Raw genomic sequence first — 23527 nt, 5'->3', positions numbered from 1 at the left:
GCTGTTCATTAAAGAGAACAAGCAACTTTTCTACAATATTAAGCCACATTTTCAAATAAATAACCCTGTCTGTAGAGATTCTCCGATGCAAAGCCATTTTGATCCGGCGTATGTACGTCTAGAACTTAAATGCATCATATCTCTAGGAAAATGTATAATTTTATCTACTTCAATTTTATCTTGGGGGATTTCGTATTTCTTACCTGTGTGAGAGCGCATGTGTCTTGTAAGGTCCTGAAGACTCCAGAAGCGCTTGCTGCACACACTGCAAATCTTCTTCCTCTTGTCAGTTTTGCTTCCAGAAGATTCTGTCTCCCCGTCACAACTCTTTGGTTCGGCCACACCTCCTTCTTCATCACTCCTCTCCTCTTTCTCCTCATCAGAGCCACTATCCATCGCACTGCCTGCCCCTTCGCTGTCTGCAGTCCCCTTTCGCTCCTCTTTCTCGGCCTCCTCATCTACTTCTTCCTTCTTCAGTTCACAAGATCTGGCTGAGTCATCAACTTTGGAGTCCATGCTAGCTGCGCTTTCCAGTAGGTGAACCTTTTCATGGCGTGCCAGGGTTGCGGCATAGCGGAAGCACTTATTGCAGTTCTTGCAGGTCAACTTGGACTCGTCCTGTGGTGCTGGCCGCTCGAGTGAGTCACTGTCCACCGTAGGAGAAGACTTGGGCTGCTCACACTCCAAGAACTTAAAGTCGATCAGCTTGCTGGCGAAGTTCAGGTCTAAACTCTTGTTGCTGTGTGAATCATCATCGTTTTCTGTGCCTTTCCTCTCCATTAGCTCAAGCACTTGCTGGTTTTCCTGCTCCTCCGAGTGAAAAAAGGGCTTTACTGCAGCTGTCTCTGTTGGCTTGGCTGGGGAGGGTTTTTCAGCATCCGACGCAGTCAACTTTTCGGGGGCAGAATTAGTCAGATCCATTGCCTCACCGCTGGGGTACTCTGTTTCAGACATGCTTTCTAAAACACAGCAAAAATCAAGCACTGTAAATGTATCTAGAGCCATAAAATAAACAGTATGTTGTGTATTGTAGAATGCCGTCATTCATTTTGTTTTACACAGAAAATGCTCACTAGTGGTGTACTTTAATGCGCATTTTGCAGGCAGCATGCTTGTCTTTTAGTTTGTTGTTACCTGCACTCTCTTGCGAGCCGTCCTCTGGTTCTTTGGGTTTGGTTATGGTACCGTTATGCCGTAAGATCCTGTTGGTTATGCCGTGCTTGCGCAAAAGATGGCGCTCACAGTTAGACTTGGTTGAGAAAAGGGCATCGCATTTCGGGCAGGGGTATGGCTTCTGACCTATACCATACATGGAAAAGCAGTGTTCACTAATGTTCTTAAAATATATTAAGTGCAAATACACTGAAAAGTTCGAGAACCTGTCAGCAAGAGGCAGTCTATATCTCACCTGTATGAGTCAGCATATGTCGCTGGAGCGAGCTGGCCCATGGAAAGACTCTTGGGCAATATGGGCAAGTCAACTTCTGTACAGAGTTTGAGTATGCATTCTTTTTCCCTTTGGACTGCTGAGACTGTGAGGCTTGTCTGCTTGGCTTTTCATCTTTACCTTCTCTCTTGTCATTCACACATGATTTCTCTCCTTCTTTCCTTCCTAGCTCAATTGCACTGGTTTGCAAGTAGGTGCTAAACTTGTTGGCATCGGTAGTGGCCAGCATCTTCTCTACACTGGCAAATTCTCCACTGGACTCGAGGTCGATGCTGGTGTCTGAAGAATTCAATGCTGGCTTCTCTCTAGTTGTATTGATGGTTGATCTTTTCTTGCATCTCTTCTTAGAGCCCTCCGTGTTATCTTCACATGGGGCTTCTGTGACTTCCTGTTTACAGGATGCACCGGAACTAGATGGATAGCTGTTTTCCCGTTTCAGGAGGTCAGGAGCACCAGAGACAGAAGAGATTATCTGGGCAATGGAAGCCAATGGTGGCAACTCTTTCACACCAGCTGAGCTGGGTTTGGGAAGCAGGGGTTTCAGCCGCAAGGCTCGACCTGCTGCACTGGCTGCACCCAGAGTTGTCAAAGCTACAGGAAGCTTGTAGCACCCAAGCTGCTGAGGCTTCTCATCAATGGGTCTATCAGTCTGAAGGCCCTTGACAAGGGTGTGATCCATTATGTTAAGGGAGCCCTGCTCCTTTTTAACTTCCCTTTGCAACATGGTGTCAGTATCTCCCTTCATTTTCTTCTCTGGATTCTTGGGAATGGAGAGATCAATGGGTTCCATGGAACTGTCATAAGATGCTGTCTCCATCTTGATCCCAGGAGAACCACTCACACTTCCAGAACTGCGACCCATGTGGCTTTTGTTTGAGAAGTCCAGGGGTTGGTCCAGATCTCCGCCATAGAAACTCAAGTCCTCCACTTTAATAGGCTGCAGAGAGGCACTTGGTGTCACCCCGTTGAGTGGAGAGGCATCAGGGCTGGTCTGAGAGGGAGCAGTGAGAAGCGTGGCTATATGTTCTTCTATGTCCTGCTCTTTGACCTCTGGGTGTTGTTTCAGTAGGTGGTGGATGCAGTTCCGCTTGGCCAGGAAGGCTGCTCCACAGCGTTTACACTCAAATGGCTTTCGTTGGAAACCATTGTGAGCACGCATGTGGATTTGTAGGGCTCGGTAGGTCTTCAAGTCCTCACCGCAGTATCGACAAGTGGTGTCTCCTGATCCAGTCAACTCCAATGCATCCGATGTAGAAGTGGACGAGGTAACATATTTGATATTTTTCTCTATTTCTTTGCGGGTGTTCTTCATGTGCTTTTTGCGGAGGTGGCGTTCACAGTTGGCTTTAACAGTAAACGGGTAATGACAGACTCTGCAGACGTAAGGCCGCTCACCACTGTGGGTGCGCAGATGACGGATCAGTGTGGCCTTGTCTGGAGCAACATAGTCACAAATATTGCATTGGTGGGGCAAGATGCCCAGATGATAGCGCATATGTGCCTGCAGCACGCCTGAATACGCAAATACCTGGTCACAAAATCGGCAGGGGTAAGATCCTTTGCGAGATGTTCCCTTCTTTCCAGATGACTCTCCTAGCTTGTCTTCTTCCTGCTTGATCTGTTGTTCATCTGTGTCCATGGGCATATGAGCATCCCCCATGCACTCTGCCTCCATTTGCATTTTTTCCATGGACCCTGGGTTGCACGTGGAGGATGATGAAGATGAAGACGGGGACAGTTCCTTGGTAATCTTCAGAGGAAGGCCGGCATGGGGTGGCAAGCTGGGGCTTATGCAGCCTAGTGAGGCCTGCTGGGTGCTCAGGAGGAGAGGGGGCGTAGAAGTTGTCATGTTGGTCCTTGGAGCCCCCAGAGGCTTCGGTTTGAGCGGCGGCATCTGCTTTTGGCCTGACGGCATTGCACTACATGGAGCCTTGGACAAGGGTGGCAAGCTGATCTGTTGTGGGGCAGCAGAAGCCACTTTGAGGATCTGCTGTATGTCCGCCAACTCCATTCCAGTCTCACCGCAAACCTGCTTCACCACCATCCCGCCATCTGGCTGGACAAGGAAACCAGTCTGGAAAGGCTGTAGGGAGAGGAGTTTAAGAGCCTCATGCTGGGACAGACCCCGGAGAGAGGATGGGTCCACCAGAGACAGTCCAAGACCACCGAGGAGCCCAACCTCCTGCTGGTCTGATGATGCCTCCACGTGAATGATTTTGATACCGTCCAGTTCTGCCTGTAAGGACTCCTCTTCTGATGTTACTGGTTTGACCTGGGAGATGTGCTGCAAACCAAGTGCATTCATAAAACTGCTTTTCTCTGGCATGAGGGGCTCTATGCTGGAAGCCTGGGAAGAAATGGGCTCCTGAGTGTCTTCGGAATCCTCATGTGTGGACTTGTGCAGGTCTAGGGCCAAACGCAAAGGGAAGGCCTTGTCACACGTCTCGCACACAAAGTGATGAAACTTGCTGGAGCACCGGCGTAGATTGGTTTCACACCACACCTATGGATTTGAAACAAAGTAGAAAATAATAAAAATCACACAAATTTTCATACCAGATGGTATAGATTTTAGGATCAGTTCTTATGAAAGATGCAGTTGACCGATACTTACTTGGGCAATGTGAGGAAACTTGCGACAGGAGAAGTCAATGAAGGCTAGATCATTAAAGCCGAGGGGTATAGAGGGGTTGTTCTGAATAAATGGGTGTCCATTGGGGTCAGTTGGCAGCTGTTTATGGATCACCGAGTTATGACGGAGCAAACCCCTGTGTGTCCGAAACGAGATACAACAGAGCTCACACCTAGAAGAGGGGACAATGCAACTCTTAGGATACGAGCCTCAAGTAAACAAAAAATTCTCCAAGTGAAAAATAATCCTCAATATGCACTATATCTGCTACAACTTCTGTTTTTTTTTTTTCCAAACAGGGTTCATAGCATAGGAATCATTGACATTATGCTAAACTTCAAAAAAAAAATTCTTATTATAACTCTGTTTCAAAGGATGTGTTTGGTAACTGCAGATGGGGGATTATTTGCAGTGTGAATATACTGTCTAGTATGGGCCAGCCAGAACTGCAGCCATTCTCGCTGTCTGTCAAGCACAGAGAGAGAGAGAGAGAGCTGGATAACGTCTGTGACGCTACACACAACTCCTATCAATGGCCCAGCCCCTCACCATCGTTCCGAGGTGTCTGTGAGATGCTTTATCTTAATGCATGCAGAAACACACATACACACCCCTGTGCGTGCTTTTGTGTACAGTTTAGGGGCTTTTATATTTGTTATTCAAGGTGCACATTTTTGTGAATGCTCTGATCCCTTGCAATACTACAAAACAGTATCAGGACACATACTGTGGAGAGAGCAGGCTTGCATATAATAAGTCGTGACCTTTTTCTGTTGTTGGCTCCCCCAGGGAATCTCATATAACCAATGTACTAAAACCCTTTATTATGGGATGTTTCTTTTCAGTTCATTTTTGTGCGCATGCATGTGTATGTGCACAACAGGTTACAAAGAGTAGTCACCTGTAAGCGTATAAAGTTGTGGGGGGATAATGCGTCTAGATCATGCGAGCATCCTTGTATCTGCAGGCGTATGTGCTAAACTGTTGCATTACTCTGCACAGCAGAACCCAATTCACAGCAGCCTAGATCCTCTTAACCTGCTCGCTTAGCTCTTGTGATTATAAAGGATTAGTGCTAAATTTTCTGTACTTCCATGCAACAGTAATGGCGCAGTGAGACTCAATAGGCCACGTGCTGCAAGTTCACCTCAGCAAGAACCAGCTCTGTGCAGCTATCTATTAACTACAGCTGAAGAAGTCAGCCATTGCATGAGTGGTTTTAGGGCAGGAGTTTGCAGGCTGATGTCTCCAAGGATATGGCATCCCCACCCCCCAACAGAGAGGTCCAGCAGACCGAGTTCTGAAGCTTCCTTCTGTGACTCATTAAATCCCCTCAACGTGCACACACACACGGCCTCCATGCTCCATGGTTTTCTTTGCCTCTCCCTCCTCTCTCCCTCCATGATTTCCTCCCTCTCGCTTCTCTGTGCCACTCCCTGCTTTGGGGCTCAGGGGCCAAACGGGAGGCGCTGATGAATCCATTAACCCTCTCACGTCTGAGAGTGCATGCAGACAAACACCACTATAAATCACACAGGTATGACTGTAGACCGTTCACTCTTTACACAGCACGCTATTCAGGTTATGGAAAAGACCCTGAAACAAAGCCCACTTGGTATGCAAGAGGACTCTCCTCTCTGCTTGGATGTGTTAAATTATGACTGGTACAGCACAAAGAATGTGGCACTCTCATAATCTCCCAGCAGCAGCAGTGGTCCTGCCCAAAGCCCCAGCCTCTGTTCTCCCCTAGCAACACAGCTCTCATGTCAGAAAGAAACAGTCCTGCTATAGCACAACAGACATCTGCAGTGACCAACAGGCCCAAATGAACTAACAGACAAATCACCACAGTCCTTCTGCTGTTGATCACACATGATTACAGATTCAATCTTACTCATCCTTAACGTTTACACGTTGATATACAAATGTGGTTTCGGTATCTTATGGCAATGTGTGATTATATATAAATGTGTGAAATATATATATATATATATATATTTTTTTTTTTTGTATGCATGCATGCATGCATGCATGCATGTATGTATGTATGTATGTATGTATGTATGTATGTATGTATGTATGTATGTGTGAGCGCGCAGGCATGTTTCGAACCGGAGTGCAGCATCAGGATGCGTATCCATATGGGCCTCCAGGTCATATCTAGAGCTGAGGCTCTTGTAGCAAATGGGACATGTCAGCAGCTCATCTTGGCCTTTGCTCGGTGCCTGCTCATCTAGTCCAGTGTCCTCCACAACCTGCAACACAGAAGACCTCCATTAGCCACACACTGCCCACTCCCAAGACAACTTCCTGGAGGGGCCACTGGAGAGTGAGAGCAGGAGCAATACCTTTCATCATTATACAACTAGATTCCTATACTCAACTATTTTATGAACAAATAGCTTGCAAACATGTTCTAGCATTAATAATTTGCTTGATTAAACACTTAAAATAACAAAACGTAACCAAAGACATTCTAAGAAACTTAACTATGAACTCCAGAATATCCGATAATTCTTGTATGAGCGATAGTTAATGTTTATTTATCTTTAACTACTTCAAGAAATAACAAGACACTCCAGATGAAACTGCTGACACTGGTAGGAGGAACTTATACTCCAGTGATGCTTGGTGAATGCAGAGCACAGTTAAACGGTGTCAAAACATAGGCGGTCTTAAGCAGGAACAAGCCTGACCCTTTTACTGGACGGCTCGACCGTGCGCTCTGCATCTTCATCGCGGCTCGGTTTCCTCTTGGCAGCAGCCGAGGAGCGCCTCCGTTTGACAGGCGAAGGTGGGCTGGTGGGGAGGGGCACAGCTGGGTCTTTGTCGTGGATCTTCATGTGCCTGTGAACAAACTAGCTCTCTTAGCTCTTCCATGCAACCGTAATGGCGCAGTGAGACTCAATAGGCCACGTGCTGCAAGTTCACCTCAGCAAGAACCAGCTCTTTGCAGCAAATCCGTTAACTGCGGCTGAAGAAGTCAACCACCGCATGGGTGGTTTTAGGGCAGGAGTTTGCACTGATGTCTCCAAGGATATGGCAACTTTTCATCACTTTCTGATCAAGGCGAATATACGACAGCCAGTTCAACGGATCATTTAATTACTGGCAATCTTATGAACACCAATCATTTGCACAGGCATTTTTATGTATATATTAAGGAACTCCAAAAAAAAAAAAAACAGCTGTTAATTTTGAAGAACAGAATCAAATTAAATCAGTTAAAATATATAAAGATGTGCAATAGTACAAAGAGCAAAATGGGACATTTACATACACACTGTCATATGCACATCTTGCACATCATATATTGCACTTCTGCAATATAAACCGTACATAGACACTGCATATGGCGGCGGTAGTAGTAGTAGCAGCAGTGTGTCATTAGATATCCATTACAGTCCCATCTATTTTACTAGAATCACTGGGTATTGGGGTCAAGACCTTTGCTGAATCACACTGAATTCAGAAGTACTGATGGCAAATCATCTAAACTCACTGGGTGGGAAAGCTTAGAATACTGGGTTGGTTGCCAGATAATCTGCTGGAGAGAAGCATCTCTCTGTATCCCGGCTGCATGCACCCTGATGGAAACAGCGACCAGAGGAAAGGCACTAATGAGCTGAAAAGCCATGTAATTATCCCTGCACCAGCATATGCCCTTACATGGATGTGCGTGTGGACCTGGGACAAGCCTCACGGAAATCATCGTAGAAAGCACGAGCAATGTCGCATGAAGAGGGAAAGCGGCAAGTCCTCTTCAGCTTAACACCCAGGAAGTGAAGGCAGTAATGTAATTATAGCAAATATGCATTCTAATATTTAAAGTAACGGCTTGTGAACGTTGAGGGAACTGGCCAGTGCCAATGTGACGTCCCTTGTTCTCTTTTCTCACGTTCTCTTTGCAACTGCCTGCGTTTTCCATGCTTCACTGCAAGGAAATGATTTAAACTAAGCCAACACGGGCAAAGGATCAAAGCTTGTGGAACTGTTATGCAACAGGTCTACACTGATAACAGTGTCTTTCCATGACACAGAAAGCATCAGCCAGTGTGGTGTTGACCTCACAAAATTGTGCATCCCTGCAAGTTTTTCTTCTAACCTCTTCTAACAACCTTTGGTTGTGTGTATGTAGATGAGGTGTGTGTGAGTAGTTGCAAGTGCGTGCGTGTGTAAGAAAAAGGTCAGCCATCTCTGGTCCTCAGGGTTTCAGCTTTCAGTAGTGGTTTATTAATAGCAGGCAGTGAACTGGCCGCCCATGTGGGGACCTGACCATTTCACTGCTCTGGACTCTGACCTCAGAGATGTCCAATCACCGCTAACCTGTACTGCCAAGTCAGTAATCTGATTGGATGGAGATCACCTTGTACAAGACCTTGTACATGAAGACCTTGTATGTGATGGAACTCAGTCTACATGTATAACTTTCACATTACAATGGAAAGCATAAGGGATTGAAATATTAGATCTGCACTATCTAGTATAAGATAAGGAAGGATCATCTTGCTAATGCTGCCATATGAATTACATTAATAAGAAGTGCAGTATTTTTTTCCTGCAGATTAACCCCCCCCCACAAAAAAAAAAAAAGTTATTCATTTCAATATGCTTCCTGTCCTTGAATCAAGTATGTTTATTTAGAGAATTATGACACAGCTAGCTAATCTGTAAAGGACCATAAAACTTGTTGATGCCTCTACAGGTCCATTCCATCCAATCCTGACATTCCAACACAGCACCTTCATGCAAAGGCAGGGGGCGCCGTAGTGTCAGAAAGTTCCTAATGCAATGTCACATCAAGGGCACTACTAAGCTCGTGGCAGTTTAGCTGTGTAACCAATGCCAGAGGAGTTAAAGCAAATAAAAGCAGCCAATCAGCTCACACCCTCCCGCTCTCCTCTGTGGAGCTGTGATCTCTCCCTCTCTCTATGGCAACGGTGACTCCCTTCTCCCTACCCCCATTCCATGTGATGCTTTGGCACAAAATGGCTGCCTCCTTGCCAACAACAGACAACTTCCCCATGCATCACGTTCTGCAACAGTCTTCTGTACTTCAACTTCTGTACAGCTTCTGTGAACTTTTTTTCTAGAACGTTATTTAATACCTAACCACATCTGCATGCAAGAGCAGTTCAGTGGCGTTTTAGAGGCAGTTCTAAAAGGTAGATGGACCAGATTCTTCACACATCAGTCACCAATATACAAAGCATGCCGTTTTCAGCAGATCACAGCCACATTCTGACAATCAGGTTACAGTTATGTCAAACCGCTGTGCTTCTGGCCTATAGTGCCTACAGTGCTTGCACTCACTCCCTCCCTCCCTCCCTCCCTCCCTCCCTCACATATTTGCCCCTGAAACTCCAAAAGGATGTTCATGTTTACCCCTCCACCACCTTGGCCTGTGGGTAGGAGATACCACAAGAAGACATGGTGGACCAGGGGTGTCAAAGTCATCCTCCACTTCCTGAGAGTTTCCCTCCTTTCACAATAAACTGTCTGCACTGTGCACAGTAAAGAGCACTTCAACACACACACACACACACACACACAACGCCCATCTGTTTATCTCAGTGGCACACATGCTGTCCATGCAACCCCAATTCAGGCTGATGGAGCAGAGTTGGGGCGAGGTCAAGCGTATAACTGCCAAAGCAGCACTAAAACACCATGCCTCAGGTGAATTCTGATTTCTGCAGAACTCTTAATTCATTTATTATGGAATTATCAGCCATTAATTATCTGGTTTTAATATTCTGAATCTCTGCCATTGTTCTGTCACTGTCCTACGTGCGTCTTCTGACTGTGGTTTGGAACAACGTCTTTCTGGTGTCTCATATATGAGTAAATGTGCCAAGACAGAGGTGTGGCGCACTCATCACACAGCACACTAACAGACAGTGAGCAATGGTATTTAATGAAGGATAGGACAGATATTTCCACTTCTGTCTTGATAAGACACCCACAGTGTACTACCACAGCAGTAAAACATCTGAATGCCTTCTCCAGTCCACTGCGTGTTCTCCAGTACTAGTTTCCTTCCATGAGAATTAGAATTCCCTGCTTCAAATAACCTGACTAAACTTATTTTATTAACACCCTTTCATGAGCTGAATTAGGACTTCAGCTCGGACTCGTTCTCTCTGCCCCCCCCCCCCCCCTTTCACACACACACACACACACACACACACACACACACACACACACACACACACACACACACACACACACACACACACACACACACACACACACACACACACACACACACACACACACACAGTCATCTTTGGATTAAGACGCATCAATTGTTTCAGCGTCACCCAAATATCCTAACGTTTTTTTATACAACAGCGCTGAGGAGCAGAAAGCTCAGCGGAACAATGGTTCAGTGCAATCTAACACAAGAATGGCTTGAATGAAACCGCAGCATTGGCTTAATATAGCCCGAGAAAACCACGCTACTGGAGCCATCTCGGCCCAGGACGCCCAGAGGACTGCAGGTGTTAGAACATGCTGTGGGGCTCCAACCTGTGCATGTTGCCATTGGTGGTGAAGGTCTGGCCGCACACCGTGCACCTGTAGGGCCGCTCACCGCTGTGCACCAACATGTGGCGGTCCAGCGAGCTGGCCGAGCTCAAGCACTTGCCACAGATGCTGCACGAGTGATCCGTCGCTCCCGCATCAGAGTTGTGCTGAGCAGAGTGAGACACAGCGTTAAAGCTTAGAGCACTTATTGTGCATGTATGTACATGCATGCATTTATGTAAGTGAATGTGTGTGTGTGTCTGGAGGGGGGGGGGGGGGGGTGTTACCTGGCGAATATGCATAGTAAGTTGATGTTGAGTTTGACAGTTCTTGTCACACAGAGGGCAGATGACAGAAGAGGTGTCATCTTTGCAATCCTATAAAAGAAAAAAAAGAAAAAAACTCATTACTTAGAAGGTGCTTAAAACAGGGAGGCTGAAAGCCACTTAGGGCAACTATTATCCACACAATATCCATCCATCTATTCCCAAAGTCTCCATCTATATTTACACATATGCATACACACTTCCCATTACAAACCAAAAATGATAGAAGTGTATGCGCCATTACTTTGTACTTTTTGAGCTCCTCACCGACATGGGTGAGAGTATGCGTGTTAAACAGCACAGTCCAGGGAGTGTGAGGAAAGTCTCATCTGGTGACATGGAACGAGGCCTTGTCTTCTGACCTTGAGTGGTTCGTCAGCCCTCAGTGTATGTATAAGATATCAGGCTAAATAAATACTCAGCTAGATAAATATGGGAGTATGATGTGGCCTCTCATTGGCTCTGCTGTGCTCAGATTCGGAACTTGTGCGTTTGGATTCTCGGTGCCTCTACTGCGCTCCGGTTCAGGACTCGTGTGTTTGAGCTCCACGTCTTCACCCTTTCGGCTCGATGGACTCCTATTGTATGATACAGTTTGGGTCTACAAAAGGACACCAAATCATCAGAGTCACGTACGTGGACTCAGACTGAAAGACACATCAAGCCTACTTCCTTCCTAGACACCTTGGGGCATTCAGTCACAGGTCTTGAGGGTGAAAGAGGGGAGAGGCGATTTCCATCGCTTCATCCATTTTTTTACATGCATTTACATGAACATATGTGAGAGGAGCATCCTGAATGTAGGTAGCTTGTGTGTGTGTGTGTCTGTGTGTGTGTGTGTATTCCTCTTTCAACTTGAGTGGCAGAGCAGTGTAACCCGACACCCTACACTCCCTCCCACTGGTGTTGACAGTAGAGGAGATCATTAACTGGGAGCTGGATGCACTGCTCTCGGGCCCACACGGCCCAGCATACCATCACACAGCAGCTGAGAAGGGACAATCCAGCGCACAGACCCAAATGGCTGGAACTACACTATAACTACACAAAAGCAGGAAACAAGAACCATGCAATATATGCACCCATAACCGCAAATCACAATCTTCAAAGGCATATATGTTTTGCAGAAAACAATCAAGCCTAAACTAAATTTAAAAATTAAATATACATTTCTAAATTATATGTACACATTTTCATATTATAAGCATTGCCATTTGCTTTATATTTTTGCTTAAAGGGAATAATGCAAGCAGTCCAATTCTGACAGTACTGTAGAGTGGGAACTTAACTGCCTTGCATTTCATTGCCTGGGACAGGTTTAAGATCTAACAGCATAGATGCAATGTTAAGTGGTTACTAAATCTAACTTCATTGCCTAAAAAATACAGCTTGTATCAGCTGCATCAAGGGAGCCGGACTGAACAGAAGATAAGTTACAAGGTAATAATTCTTTAGCTAAATGGGAGGTGTAGGTCAAGATGTGATGGATCTAAGATCAAATCTTATAAACTGGAGCCAACAGAGAGATGCATCTGCTCAATACTGCTTTAGGTAACTGTGTAAACTATGAAGTTTAGGTAAGCAGTTACGTGATTTGTCATTTTTGGTTTTTATTTTTGCAAAGTAAATTTTGATGAACAGAATCAAGTACTTCGGATCGACGTTAATTTGTGCGATTTTTTTTTTTCCATTACACAAGCAGATTTTAATCAACATGTTTTTCCCCCTCCGTTTTGTTGACCTTTTCTGGTCACAGATGGGAACCTGGTAACTGATAGAAAGTGCAGACGGGCCAACAGCCAGTGGCCACCTGTACTGGCCCTTTAGGCCTGTGTCTTGGAGGAGCAGGGGCCTTCTGCCACGTTCGCCAGACTACGTGGGGTCCAATCCAACCAGTTACATAAGGCACACTTTTGCAGTTTCCTCAAAAAGGGAGAGGCATGAGAAACCAGGCCTTCTTCAGGACAGAACAACATGACATGCTTTTACAGCCGAGATTTTTTAAAAATAATTTTTAAAAGCTTTTTTCAGCATTTATTCGAGCACAACAAAAGTCAAACACTCCCCATCGGTGAAATCTCGAATGACTATTTCTAGAAAAGCAGATGAATATTAAAGGGATAGAGTGGAGAGCTCCAGTACGGCCCATGAAGAGGATGGCTTTGGAGACAAAACATTTGCAGACGAGAGTGTGGGGCCAGAAGAGGGCTGCGCGTGTGGTGAGGGGTCAGAATTGACACCTGTTACCCCCACACGAGGGGGGTTAGAGGCCTGAGAGTGCACGCTTTAATCAGCCCCATGTGACGGCTAGCCGCACAGACAAAAGGGGGATTGAGAGGCCAGAGGACCATGTGTCCCCCTGTTCTGACACAGGAGAACACTGTGTGCATGTCCACAGACCCCCTCACCTACGCCTTCACACCCTCTCTCGTTGCTGACACACACATGCACACACTTATATAGTGATACGCATGCTAAAAATTACATCATCCCATCCGACCTAAGAAAATAAGGCCTTTGGTTCAGCCTTGACCATACGCCAAATGTCAAAAGTACTTTGGCCACCCTGCTGGATGCACATTTCATGTCTTTCTAGTCCACTGGCAGCTTCAGCACACCAGACACTGTTGCGAGAACTATATCGCCACCATCGCCATCCTGTTATCGCCACTCTAATGGGTGCCTAGTTGACTCTTCAGTCTGTATAGCGTGTGCGCACATATGCAAGGATGGCACGAACAGCCAATACTAATCCATTTTACTGTTAAAGCGGCTCATTTTCAATTGACAACTGCCTGGGCCGTCATTGTAGGTTTTGATCCTTGTTTTAAAGTGCACGGAGCTCCACTGCTCGTGTGTGAGGTTGAGTGAGTGACGGCGCTGGTCTCTGCAGCATCTGTTGAGTGCGCTGGAAGTGTAGCTATGGGCAGGAGCAGCTGGAGACCTGCTGGCAGGCTGCAGCGGGTTTATTTTAAATGGACAAATGAGGGCATCTGTGAAAGTGAGTGTACAAAGCTCTGTGTGTGTGTGTGTGTGTGTGTGTGTGTGTGTGTGTGCGTGCACGCACGCGCTCTCAGCAAGTGTAGGAACTTTATTACAAGGCTTTACTGAGTGTGTTGTCCCACAGCAGTACATGTAGTGTGTGCACATGTGTGCGTGGTTTATCCACCCACGTTCCCACATACCTGGTTCTTCCTGGTGTAGCGGCTGACACCAGGGCTTTTGACAGGAGCCTTGGTGGGGGTGGTGGAGGTGACCTCCACTCCTCCATTTAGCTGAGCTGCTTTCATGACTGTACTCATCATGGACTTGATGGAGGACAAGTCCACCCCATCCACTCCCTCTGCCCCGGCATCCTCCCGGAGCGGCCCGCTGCCTCGCTCCTCCATGCTGTCCCCGTGTTCAACTGGACTCCCTGAAGGGAAGAGACACACAGCTTCCTATGAAGCACAACTGAGGTCAGATGATGGCAGTTAGAATGTTTAGGCCATCGCATGACGGTTTCCACGTAACAGAAATGACCAAAGTGGCGTAATAGGTAAATAAAAGTGGATACTGCATCGCCATGGCTTGTTTACATAGTAGGCTACTATTTAGTACATTAAGTTAGCAGGTAAATTAGTATCAGATTAGTATTTAAATGAGATGTCTCTAAAGCATTTAAAAGTGACGTTTAAGTAAATGTGAAAGTGTTCCCTCTGTTGCATGTGATCTCACTGATGCAACTCTGTGGGCCCAAGTTTTCATTCCTCTCAGGTGTTGTTCATCAGCCAGGTGTGGCCGTTCTTACCAGCATGCCTCTCTCGTGCTTGTGTGGGGGCGGGGCTCTCTGACTCATCTGTCTGCTCCGTCGCCTTGGCACCGGGGGTGGAGCTTAGCACCTCTCCAGCCCGCTTTTCTTCTGATGTATGATCCATCACTGCAAGAGAGGACCGGGGGCATTCAGAACGCCCAGTCTGGTAGCACAGCTGAAACTCCACCCGCTGAAACGGAAACTCCACCCACTGTGCTCCAAAATACCAGATGCCAAACAAAAACACAGAGCAGACAGCGAGATTTGGTTTGAGCTAAGGATCTGTCTTCTACTGAGGTCGTGGATCCTTCCGTTGAAAGCTAGCCGTCGTAACTAAACCGGAGGGCATGTCATTAGAGTAGCAATCGAGTGCTGTGAAAACTCAAGAGATCAGAGCGTCGGATATTTGACGGCTGCGTTCAGAGAAGCTCCATCTTAGAGGGAGCACATGTAGAAGCTCTCTGGTGCCTGGAGGGTCAAAGAGTGGGGGAATGTGTCCCCCATCACTGCTTTATCCTGCCTGAGTTTTATGCGTCTGGCACCTGTCTGAAAATAAAGAGAATGTGTATGGAGGAGAGGAGGGTGCATCGTACTTTTTTGGGGGAGGGGCGTATCTGATAAAATACAAAAAAATAAGAACAAATGCAACACAAAATTGCTGAATTTAAATGACCATTTCTTTAAGTGTTATTATTGGCCTTGGTGGTCTGTCTGCAGTGCACTTTATATTTACTTAATACATTTATTCTTTTTTTTTTTGTGTATTTGAAATATGTTCACAGGTAAAAACTGAAAAAACATTTAGGGAAAATAAATAAATACATACGCTGATGACAGATATCGCAAAATAGCATTTCACTGACCACTAATGAGTATAGCATAGACTAGCTGAAAGTTAGCTAAGAGCTAGTTCTGTCATTCTCAACCAAGCCCTAGTACTGAGCAAAAGACGGGAAAGAGGAAGTAGAGAAATATGAAAGGATAAAAATGAGAGAGAGAGAGAAAAACTAAGAGTTCTCCCTCAGCTAATTGCCATTTCCCGTTTACAGCCTCACAGGAAGCTCCTCTCCGGTCCAGGCCACTTCCTTCTTACGAGTTAGTGAGAGGGAGAGGTAGAGACAGACGGCACGAGTCAGAGAGAGAGGGAGCGAGAGCACATGCGAAAGGGAGCGCGCAGAAGAGACAGTGTGAGAGAAAGCTAGAGCGCAAGCAAGTGAGAGAGAGAGAGAGAGAGAGAGAGAGAGAGAGAAGGGGGGAGGGGATCTGTGCACTGGTCTGATCAAACACAGTCCAGGTGTTTAGTAAGCTGGATGGTTGTCCATGATGATAACGGACATGCTGAACGGAGACCTCAGCTCAACACCAGCGGCGCAACAGTACTTCAGCCAGCTGGACCCAGCCCAGAGTCGAACACGAGCTAGTAGCGAAGCCTGCTAGCCTTAGAGCGTTCGCAGATATGGACAATAAGCAAGGCAAGAGCAGATGAACTCTAACCTGCGAGCCCTCCACACGTACAGTACAGACGGTGTGGGCAGGGCATCTTCACGCATGTTCAGGAGAGGAGAGGAAAGGTAGAATGGGCGAGAGAGGGAGCGAGTGTGTGTGGGGGGGGGTGGACAGAAGAAAAAAGTAGCAGGAGGGAGGGACATATGCAGAGAAATTAAAGCGAAAAGGGAGAGCGAGATGGAAAGAGGGGGAGAGAGCTTTTCTGACACTCAGATTTCAGCCCTCCCCCAAAGCCAAACCACTACTGAAATTATCCTCAATGTATCATTTAACTCATCCCTTATTCAAACTGTCAGTACGAAAATATTCAATGGTGGCAACATGAAAAACAGAGTTGTCAGGGGGAGGGGGTGGTATGTCTGGGGGCTGCCGGGCCACCAATCACCTCTCAGCTCAGGCTTGGATTAGTCCGTCCCCCCCCCCCCCCCAATCAGATGAGCATCCTTGAGTCTGATTGGATGGGCAGATTCTGGGACAGCACTTTTATGGCCTGCGAAATGAACAGCAACAGATGATGGAGGGAAGGCGGGAGGCCAAGACGCGATGCACAAAACTGAAAGAAAAAGCTGATGGCATGTGCATCATGGGACAAAGTGTCCTGCAAAGAGAGGGGGGGGGGGGATGGAGGGATGAGCAGAGGAGAGACGCAGTGAAAAAGTGAGCGGCATTAATTGCACAACTGTGGGGCAAGTTTAGAGTTGTATGGGAGCAGGAAGGAGAAAGGAGGGGGAGAGAGGGAGCGAAAAGGGGGGGGGAGACTCTCACTCCCTGCCAGGAGAAAATACAAACGTAAGGGTCCAGGGAGTGCTGCTGTTACTACATCTGTTCCAACCCATCACTCTCACTGAAACACACACACACACACACACACACACACACACACACACACACACACACACACACACACACACACACACACACACACACACACACACGCGCGCGCGCGCACATGAATGCATGCACATATACACATGCACTTGCACATGCGCCCCACACACACACACACACACACACGTTTTAGCACATCCTTGTAAGAAAAAAAAAAATCCTCTGGTGTGGAAGAACAGAGGTGAAACTACTGAGGTGCAGTAGTATGGAAGCTTGCGCGTGCGTGCGCTCGCTCGCTCATGGCTGTGTTTGTATTTAGCAGTAACACAGGCACATGAGGGTGGAAAAGTCCTCACACAGTGCCAAACACTCTGGAAAAGAATGCCCTCCCTCCATCTCTACAGTTCACTTCAGTATGTTTTACTGGCACGATCATATGTAGTTACAGTACTGCCAAAGCACCATCAAAATAAGAACAGATGGACTGAGAAAATGCTGAAGAACCGATTTCAATTGCAGCCAGATCTCTAGCTAGCCATTTCTATCTAGTTACCTTCATCACCGCTGTCTTCATATAATTCGCCTCTCTGCCAAACATTACAAAACCTCAGCTCCGCTTGGGGCCTGACGTTCAGTGTTCAGCTTCTCCGCGACTGCCAGGAAAGCCCCGCCCCGTTTCGCCAAAACCGCGTGAGCGGCTGCGGGATGCGTCATCGCGAAGCCCAAGCCCCATCCAGCATCAGAAGGGGAAAAAAAAAACCAACCAGCCAAACTGCATTATTTCCTGACCACAAAATCATTGCAGTGCTCACTGCTGCTCAAGGTTTGAGTAGATAAAACAGGACCTGGCTGGTACAGGCAAGGACACTGCAATCCATCATCCCAGCAGGCAGGGTGGAGGCGAAAGAGGTGTACGTTTTGCATATGTGTGTGTGTGTGTGTGTGTGTGTGTGAGCGTGAGAGAATGCACGTGTGTTGGAGGTGGGGCTGATGGAGGTGTGTGTGGGACCCTGTGACAGAGAGCTCATTCAGGGGCTAAAATGTTTCCTGCAGTCCTAAAACTCAAGAGCACCACCCTACTACAGAGTACAGAGGGAAATTTCTGGAAGTGCATCACTAATGTAAAATGTATAAAAGGTCCACTAGGTGCACTTTAACCAGAGCAGGCTCATAACCGTACGCTCTCTTCATCTCTGGCCATGTATGACTGACACACTCACCTGGTTATTTATTAGACAAGCCAGCATTCATTCCTAATCTAAATTTACCTATAAATAAGGGGCAGAGGGCCAGAGTCTCGGCTCCGCCCCTAAAGCCCACATCCCCCCTCCCTTTTTTATGTTCAAAGAATAGCACTCTGAAAAGCCTGTTTTAATAGTTGCCCTCTGCCACTGAAATTCCCGTGCTGGAGATGCAGAGCTTGTCCATTGGGCTGAGTGTGTGCCCGGAGCCAAACTGCTGAAAGTGACATGTGCACTTCAAAGCTAACATGAGCCGGCATGGTCCAGGTGGGGGTGTTTTTACCTGCTGAGAGGAGAGCACTTCCATACTAGTGGTGAGGGGAAAAAAAAAAAAAAAAGAAGAGAAATATAAGGGACATAGCAGAGAAGATCCGTTCATCTTTAGGAGTAAGAGGAAAATAACTGGAAAATGGTGGTGTGTGTGCGCGCGCATGAGAGAAAGATGGAGAGAGAGAGACAGAGAGAGATGTCCAGGTTGGGAACTGAGGTGAGGGCTTGAGGCACCATAGATCCGGTGACCATATGTTGGCTATTTATTACAGCCTCCTGCGTGTCTGCCCTGACACATTTCTCAGAAAGACACCATGAGCAAAGGGGTGAGGATGAGAGAGAGGGAGAGGGGGAGAGAGAGAGAGAGAGAGAGAGAGCGCAAGAGGGAGAGCCTTACTCGCACGGACCCGTGGGCTGTACACCACAGTCATTAGCAAACAGAGAGCAGAGGAGCGTGAGGAGTCAGAGGAAGGAAGCAGGCTTCCCTCCCTCGGTCCCTCCCTCAGATCTCCAGCCAGAGCAGGCCTCGCAGCCCCGCCTAGTCGCTTACCCACCTACCCTCCGCCTCCCGCAAGCCCCTGAAACTCCAGTCGCCCACAGCGCCGAGACCTGCCAAGGACAAGCTTCACTCGTACCATAACATGGCCAGAAAAAGAAGTGCGAGTGTGTTTAAGGTCCGCTGGGAGCGGCGAGCTCTCTGGGCCTCCCTCTGTCCTCTGGGGATTTCTCTTCCCCTCCTGAGTCACTCTTAACATCCGAGGCCTCATCCTCCCCCCACTCTGGCCTGCATCCTGCCCCGACATGCCACCAGTCAGCCCACCTCCCTATACCTGCCTCATACACATACGTGCACAGTGCTAGAGAAGTGACATTCTAGTTAACATTAGTTTAAGCGTATAGAGTAGGGAGTATGTTAAAAGCGGTCACGAAGATAAAGTAGGGAACTATGCTTCAATTACTTTGAAGCATTACAAATGCTGTGAAGCTTCCTGAGACACACCGGCTATTGAGTTACTTCTTACTCACTACGATAGGAGAGTCCCACAGGACAGGTTTTGCTCAGCTAACATGAAAAAAGAAGACCAGCCCTCTTGGAATTAACAGCATTGTGATAATTAAAAACAAACTTGGCTTTTCACTTTAACTACAGCTCTGATGAAGAACTTTAAACAACAACAACAACAACAAACATGAATTTTGCTTTTAACTACCAAAAGATACTGAAGATACTGAAAAACATAGTTAACCTAACAGCAACTGATTGTAGTCCCACAACTCTCCCCCACACACACCCACTCATTCCCACTGATGACCCATTTAAACCTTTCATGAACATGTGCTCTGTATCCAGATTTCAGTGTCTTGATAATTAACCTAATGAACCAATCTGGCCATTGTTACCACCCACTACCCTGGTGTATTTATATGCATTCTTGTGGTCGGCGCCGTGCTCAATATTGTATCTCCTGAGCAATATGCAAATATGTGGAGGTGTGGGGAGTTAGCTAGCCATGACTAAAATCAAATATACAAAGAACATCTCGGATGTAGGGTAATCAGAGATCCCTTTATATTTTCATATTTGTGGGAAAACAGCTTTTTCTTTGACAGTTACATTGTTGTAAAGTTACTGTTTGAACTTTCAGGACGCAACAGTATCAGAAGCTACTGTAAATGCCTCTACACTGAACAGGTCAATTTGGTTAAGAGGACAAGAATCACATGGCTCTTAGAATAATGACTAATCAGATGATGCTGATCTGTGAACAAGAGGTTTCTTCCCAACGCCACCACCCTTTGGAGGTGATAGGCCTGATTCAATCACATTCCTATCACAACGGCTGTCAGGCATTTCACTTTGCATTAGCATGCATCCCCCTCATACAGATAACACGTTCAGATACAGCCTGCATTTTACAGTGACGGGGGTGAAAATGGGCCCTCAGACACACCCGGCCAGCTAGCATGAAACACCTGACTCACTCACGCTCCAACTATCGCGAGCTTTATCTTTAAAATCACCTCACCGTCACTCCCTCTTACTGTCTCATCATTTGCTTTGTCTAGTCATCTGTTTATCCTGCACTCCTTCAATCTGTTCATTCTCTCTCCCTTTCTCTCAATTTTCAATTCAATTCAAGGTAGCTTTATTGACATAACTATCTTTTTCAGGACACCAGCATGTTTGCAGAGTCAAAGTGCATCAAGGTTGATCTGAAACCAAATCTGGCCAGAGTCGCAGAGAGGAAACATGCCCCTTCTCCCTGCCTCTACCTCTGCCTCTCTACCTCTACCTCTGCCATGCTTTCAGCGATGGTTCATTCATTCATACACACTCTTCCTCATCACCTCACTGTATAACCCTCTCTAAGCTGCGTGTTGTGCATTCTCCAACTCTTTCCAACCAGCTCAATGCTGCAAATGCCTCTGTGATGGCTTATTAAGCTAGATTGGTGCTCTAGGGTTAGCACAATAAGGCATTGTGCAAATCTGGTCGCAATTACTGGTGAAATATTGGGGGAAAAGGGCTGTTTTGTAGTGTATTTGTGGCTATCTTAGTAAGCAAGTATTCAAATCTAATCTAGCCTACAATGAATGGGCAAATTGCACTCAGGCCTTATGTGAAATACCAAAGAAAAAACATTAGGTATGTATATCTGAGCTGTCTTAGTGCACAACTGGAAGTCCATCCATCCTTCTTGAAACCTATTTACTGGGTAAACACACTCAAACATCTTAAATTAACAGTCACACTCATGTACACAAACAAATACGTCTCTAAAACAGCGCAACAAAAATGCTCTCATTAAAGGTTTCCTGTCTAGAACCGGCCCCTACTCTCCACAGAGCAGAACAGAAACAACTCTGTGTAAGCATAAGTGGGTATCTAAGTACATGTACACACACACACACACACACACACACACACACACACACACACACACACAGACACACACACACAGACACACACACACACACACACACAGACACAGACACACACACACACACACACAGACACACACACACACACACATACACACACACACACACACACACACACACACACACACACACACACACAGACACACAGACACACACACACACACACACACACACACACACACACACACACAACTACTGCTTAACTTCTCTGAAACTGCAGTGATAGCATCAGTGTGTACTCTGCACCATGCCATCGCTGATGAAGTTGACTGCAGGGCGTATCCGTCTGCTTCAAACACAGAGCAGATCAACTCGGAGAGCAGATCACACCCCCCCCCCCCCCGTGCAGGGTTCCACATCCCTTCTACAGTGATGAGAAACTGCAGGCCATCAAACCTTGAGAGCTGGTCACACTGGAGAACTATTTAAATCCAAACCAGGCACATGCCCCATCCTTTAGGTGCTGGTCAGGCTACTGGTCGCTTTCAGCTCATGAACCTTTCATGCGGAAAAGCATGGTTTCTCACTCAGATTCTCAACAAGGACAAGCATTCTCTGCTGAAGGTTTTTCATTGCGGCGTGTTTTGAGGAAAGAGTGGGGCTTGTGTGTGTGTGATGAGACAGTTTGTGGCTGTTTGGGATGTCTGTGCTCTATCTCTGCATCTGTAGCCTCGCAGCTGCTCAAACAGGTTCTCACTGGCTGACAGCATGCCCTAGCCATGATGCCCTGGGGCCAGCACACAGCCGCAACCAGACTAACTACGTCTCCACACCAGCACCGCAACTTGATTAACTATTTGTACACACAACCACCACAACCAGATTAACTTCATCCACACCATAGACTTTCAACTAGATTAACTTCACACAACCGCACTGCAACTGGATTCATTTTTCATCCACACGTCACATGACAGAGAGAGGTGGTCTAGATTAAATGTAGATTAACCTCAGGTAAATAAAAGATGCAAGACATGACTTGGCAAACGCATCATGAGCAGCTAAACTACCTCCACACAGGTGCTCGGAGTGTGCAGCAAGTGAACCATTTAATAAAGAGGGAGCCAAGAAAGACAAAACTGAGAGGGATTAAGTGTCCCTTTTGACAGTAATGCCCCGGGTCTGGTATACGTTTATCCGCTGAAATGATGACAGCTGACCTTGGGTTACACCCCTCTAAGCGGGTGCTGGGATGGTTTGGCCCTGTTCAGTGACTTTGCAGTGAGACAGTACATGTCTGAACATGGGGGTGATGATTTAATTTACTTGGAAAGCACTACTTGAGTAACAAGTGGTGACTCACCAAGCGTTTTCACTCCCTTTAGTCATTTGGAATCAGACGTTTTTGCCAGAAAAGTAACAAGTGCCATCATTATGGCAACAAAATAAAACGTCTTTTAGTAACAAAATGGCTTTTACACAACGCAGCATCAACAAGCATGAAAGCATCATTAAGAATGCTCTGTCGGTTTTAAAAAGGCAGCGTAACAATTAAAGAAGATTAGCGTGCTTTACTATAATATTACAAAGCCGTGTGTACTTCTGACACGTTCAACTTTTCAACTTTCCGGTGCGCTGCACAGTTGATGGGAAGGCATGCTTTGTGGCTTGGGCCCAGGACCAGGTGAGAGCGCATGCACGGCGCAGACTCCGCGCATGCGGCAAGCCGGGACACAGGGGATGAAAGGAGCGCAGATGTAAGAGCTCCGCCCAGCTAGGCTCAGCCCAGGACCGACCGTGACACAACGTTAAGAGGAAAAGAACCGGCAGGACGGAAAGGAATGGAATGAGGGGGGGGAACACAGAGCTAAAGGCAAACTCCAGGCTAAAGTTTCAGAATAAAACTTTGCATGCTTGCCCATAAAACAAACAGTAAATAAATTAAATTAATAGATTTGTTGTTGGTTTTTTTTGTTTTTTTTTGAGTGAGGAGGCCTGGGCTCTCCATGCTGTGTGAGGAAAGTGCGGGTACACTTAGGTTTGCGTGAGGTTGTGTGAGGTTGAGGCGGCGCG

General features: G+C 46.7%; 1 protein-coding gene across 7 annotated transcripts in view; it reads right to left on the bottom strand.

Annotated features, from left to right (window-relative positions):
• The window catches only part of rreb1a (ras responsive element binding protein 1a), a 45982-nt gene that overhangs the window by 3269 nt on the left and 19186 nt on the right, over positions 1-23527 (bottom strand). For 4 of the 7 annotated variants that reach the window (XM_027013271.3, XM_027013270.3, XM_027013269.3 and 1 more), the window contains 10 exons: positions 14724-14852; positions 14119-14348; positions 10895-10984; positions 10611-10774; positions 6776-6926; positions 6192-6334; positions 4062-4251; positions 1409-3950; positions 1135-1299; positions 204-959 (listed from right to left, as the gene is read on the bottom strand). In XM_027013271.3, the coding sequence (XP_026869072.2) occupies positions 204-959; positions 1135-1299; positions 1409-3950; positions 4062-4251; positions 6192-6334; positions 6776-6926; positions 10611-10774; positions 10895-10984; positions 14119-14348; positions 14724-14852 (4560 nt within the window). Of the gene's footprint in view, positions 1-203; positions 960-1134; positions 1300-1408; positions 3951-4061; positions 4252-6191; positions 6335-6775; positions 6927-10610; positions 10775-10894; positions 10985-14118; positions 14374-14723; positions 14853-23527 lie in introns of those variants that run through there. The other 3 variants (XM_081695929.1, XM_081695930.1, XM_081695931.1) reach the window with 2 other exon arrangements.

This window comes from Electrophorus electricus, chromosome 14 (assembly GCF_041902795.1).
Source record: "Electrophorus electricus isolate QZ-2024a chromosome 14, ASM4190279v1, whole genome shotgun sequence".
Taxonomy (NCBI): domain Eukaryota; kingdom Metazoa; phylum Chordata; class Actinopteri; order Gymnotiformes; family Gymnotidae; genus Electrophorus; species Electrophorus electricus.
This window is presented reverse-complemented; position numbering and strand designations above follow the sequence as displayed.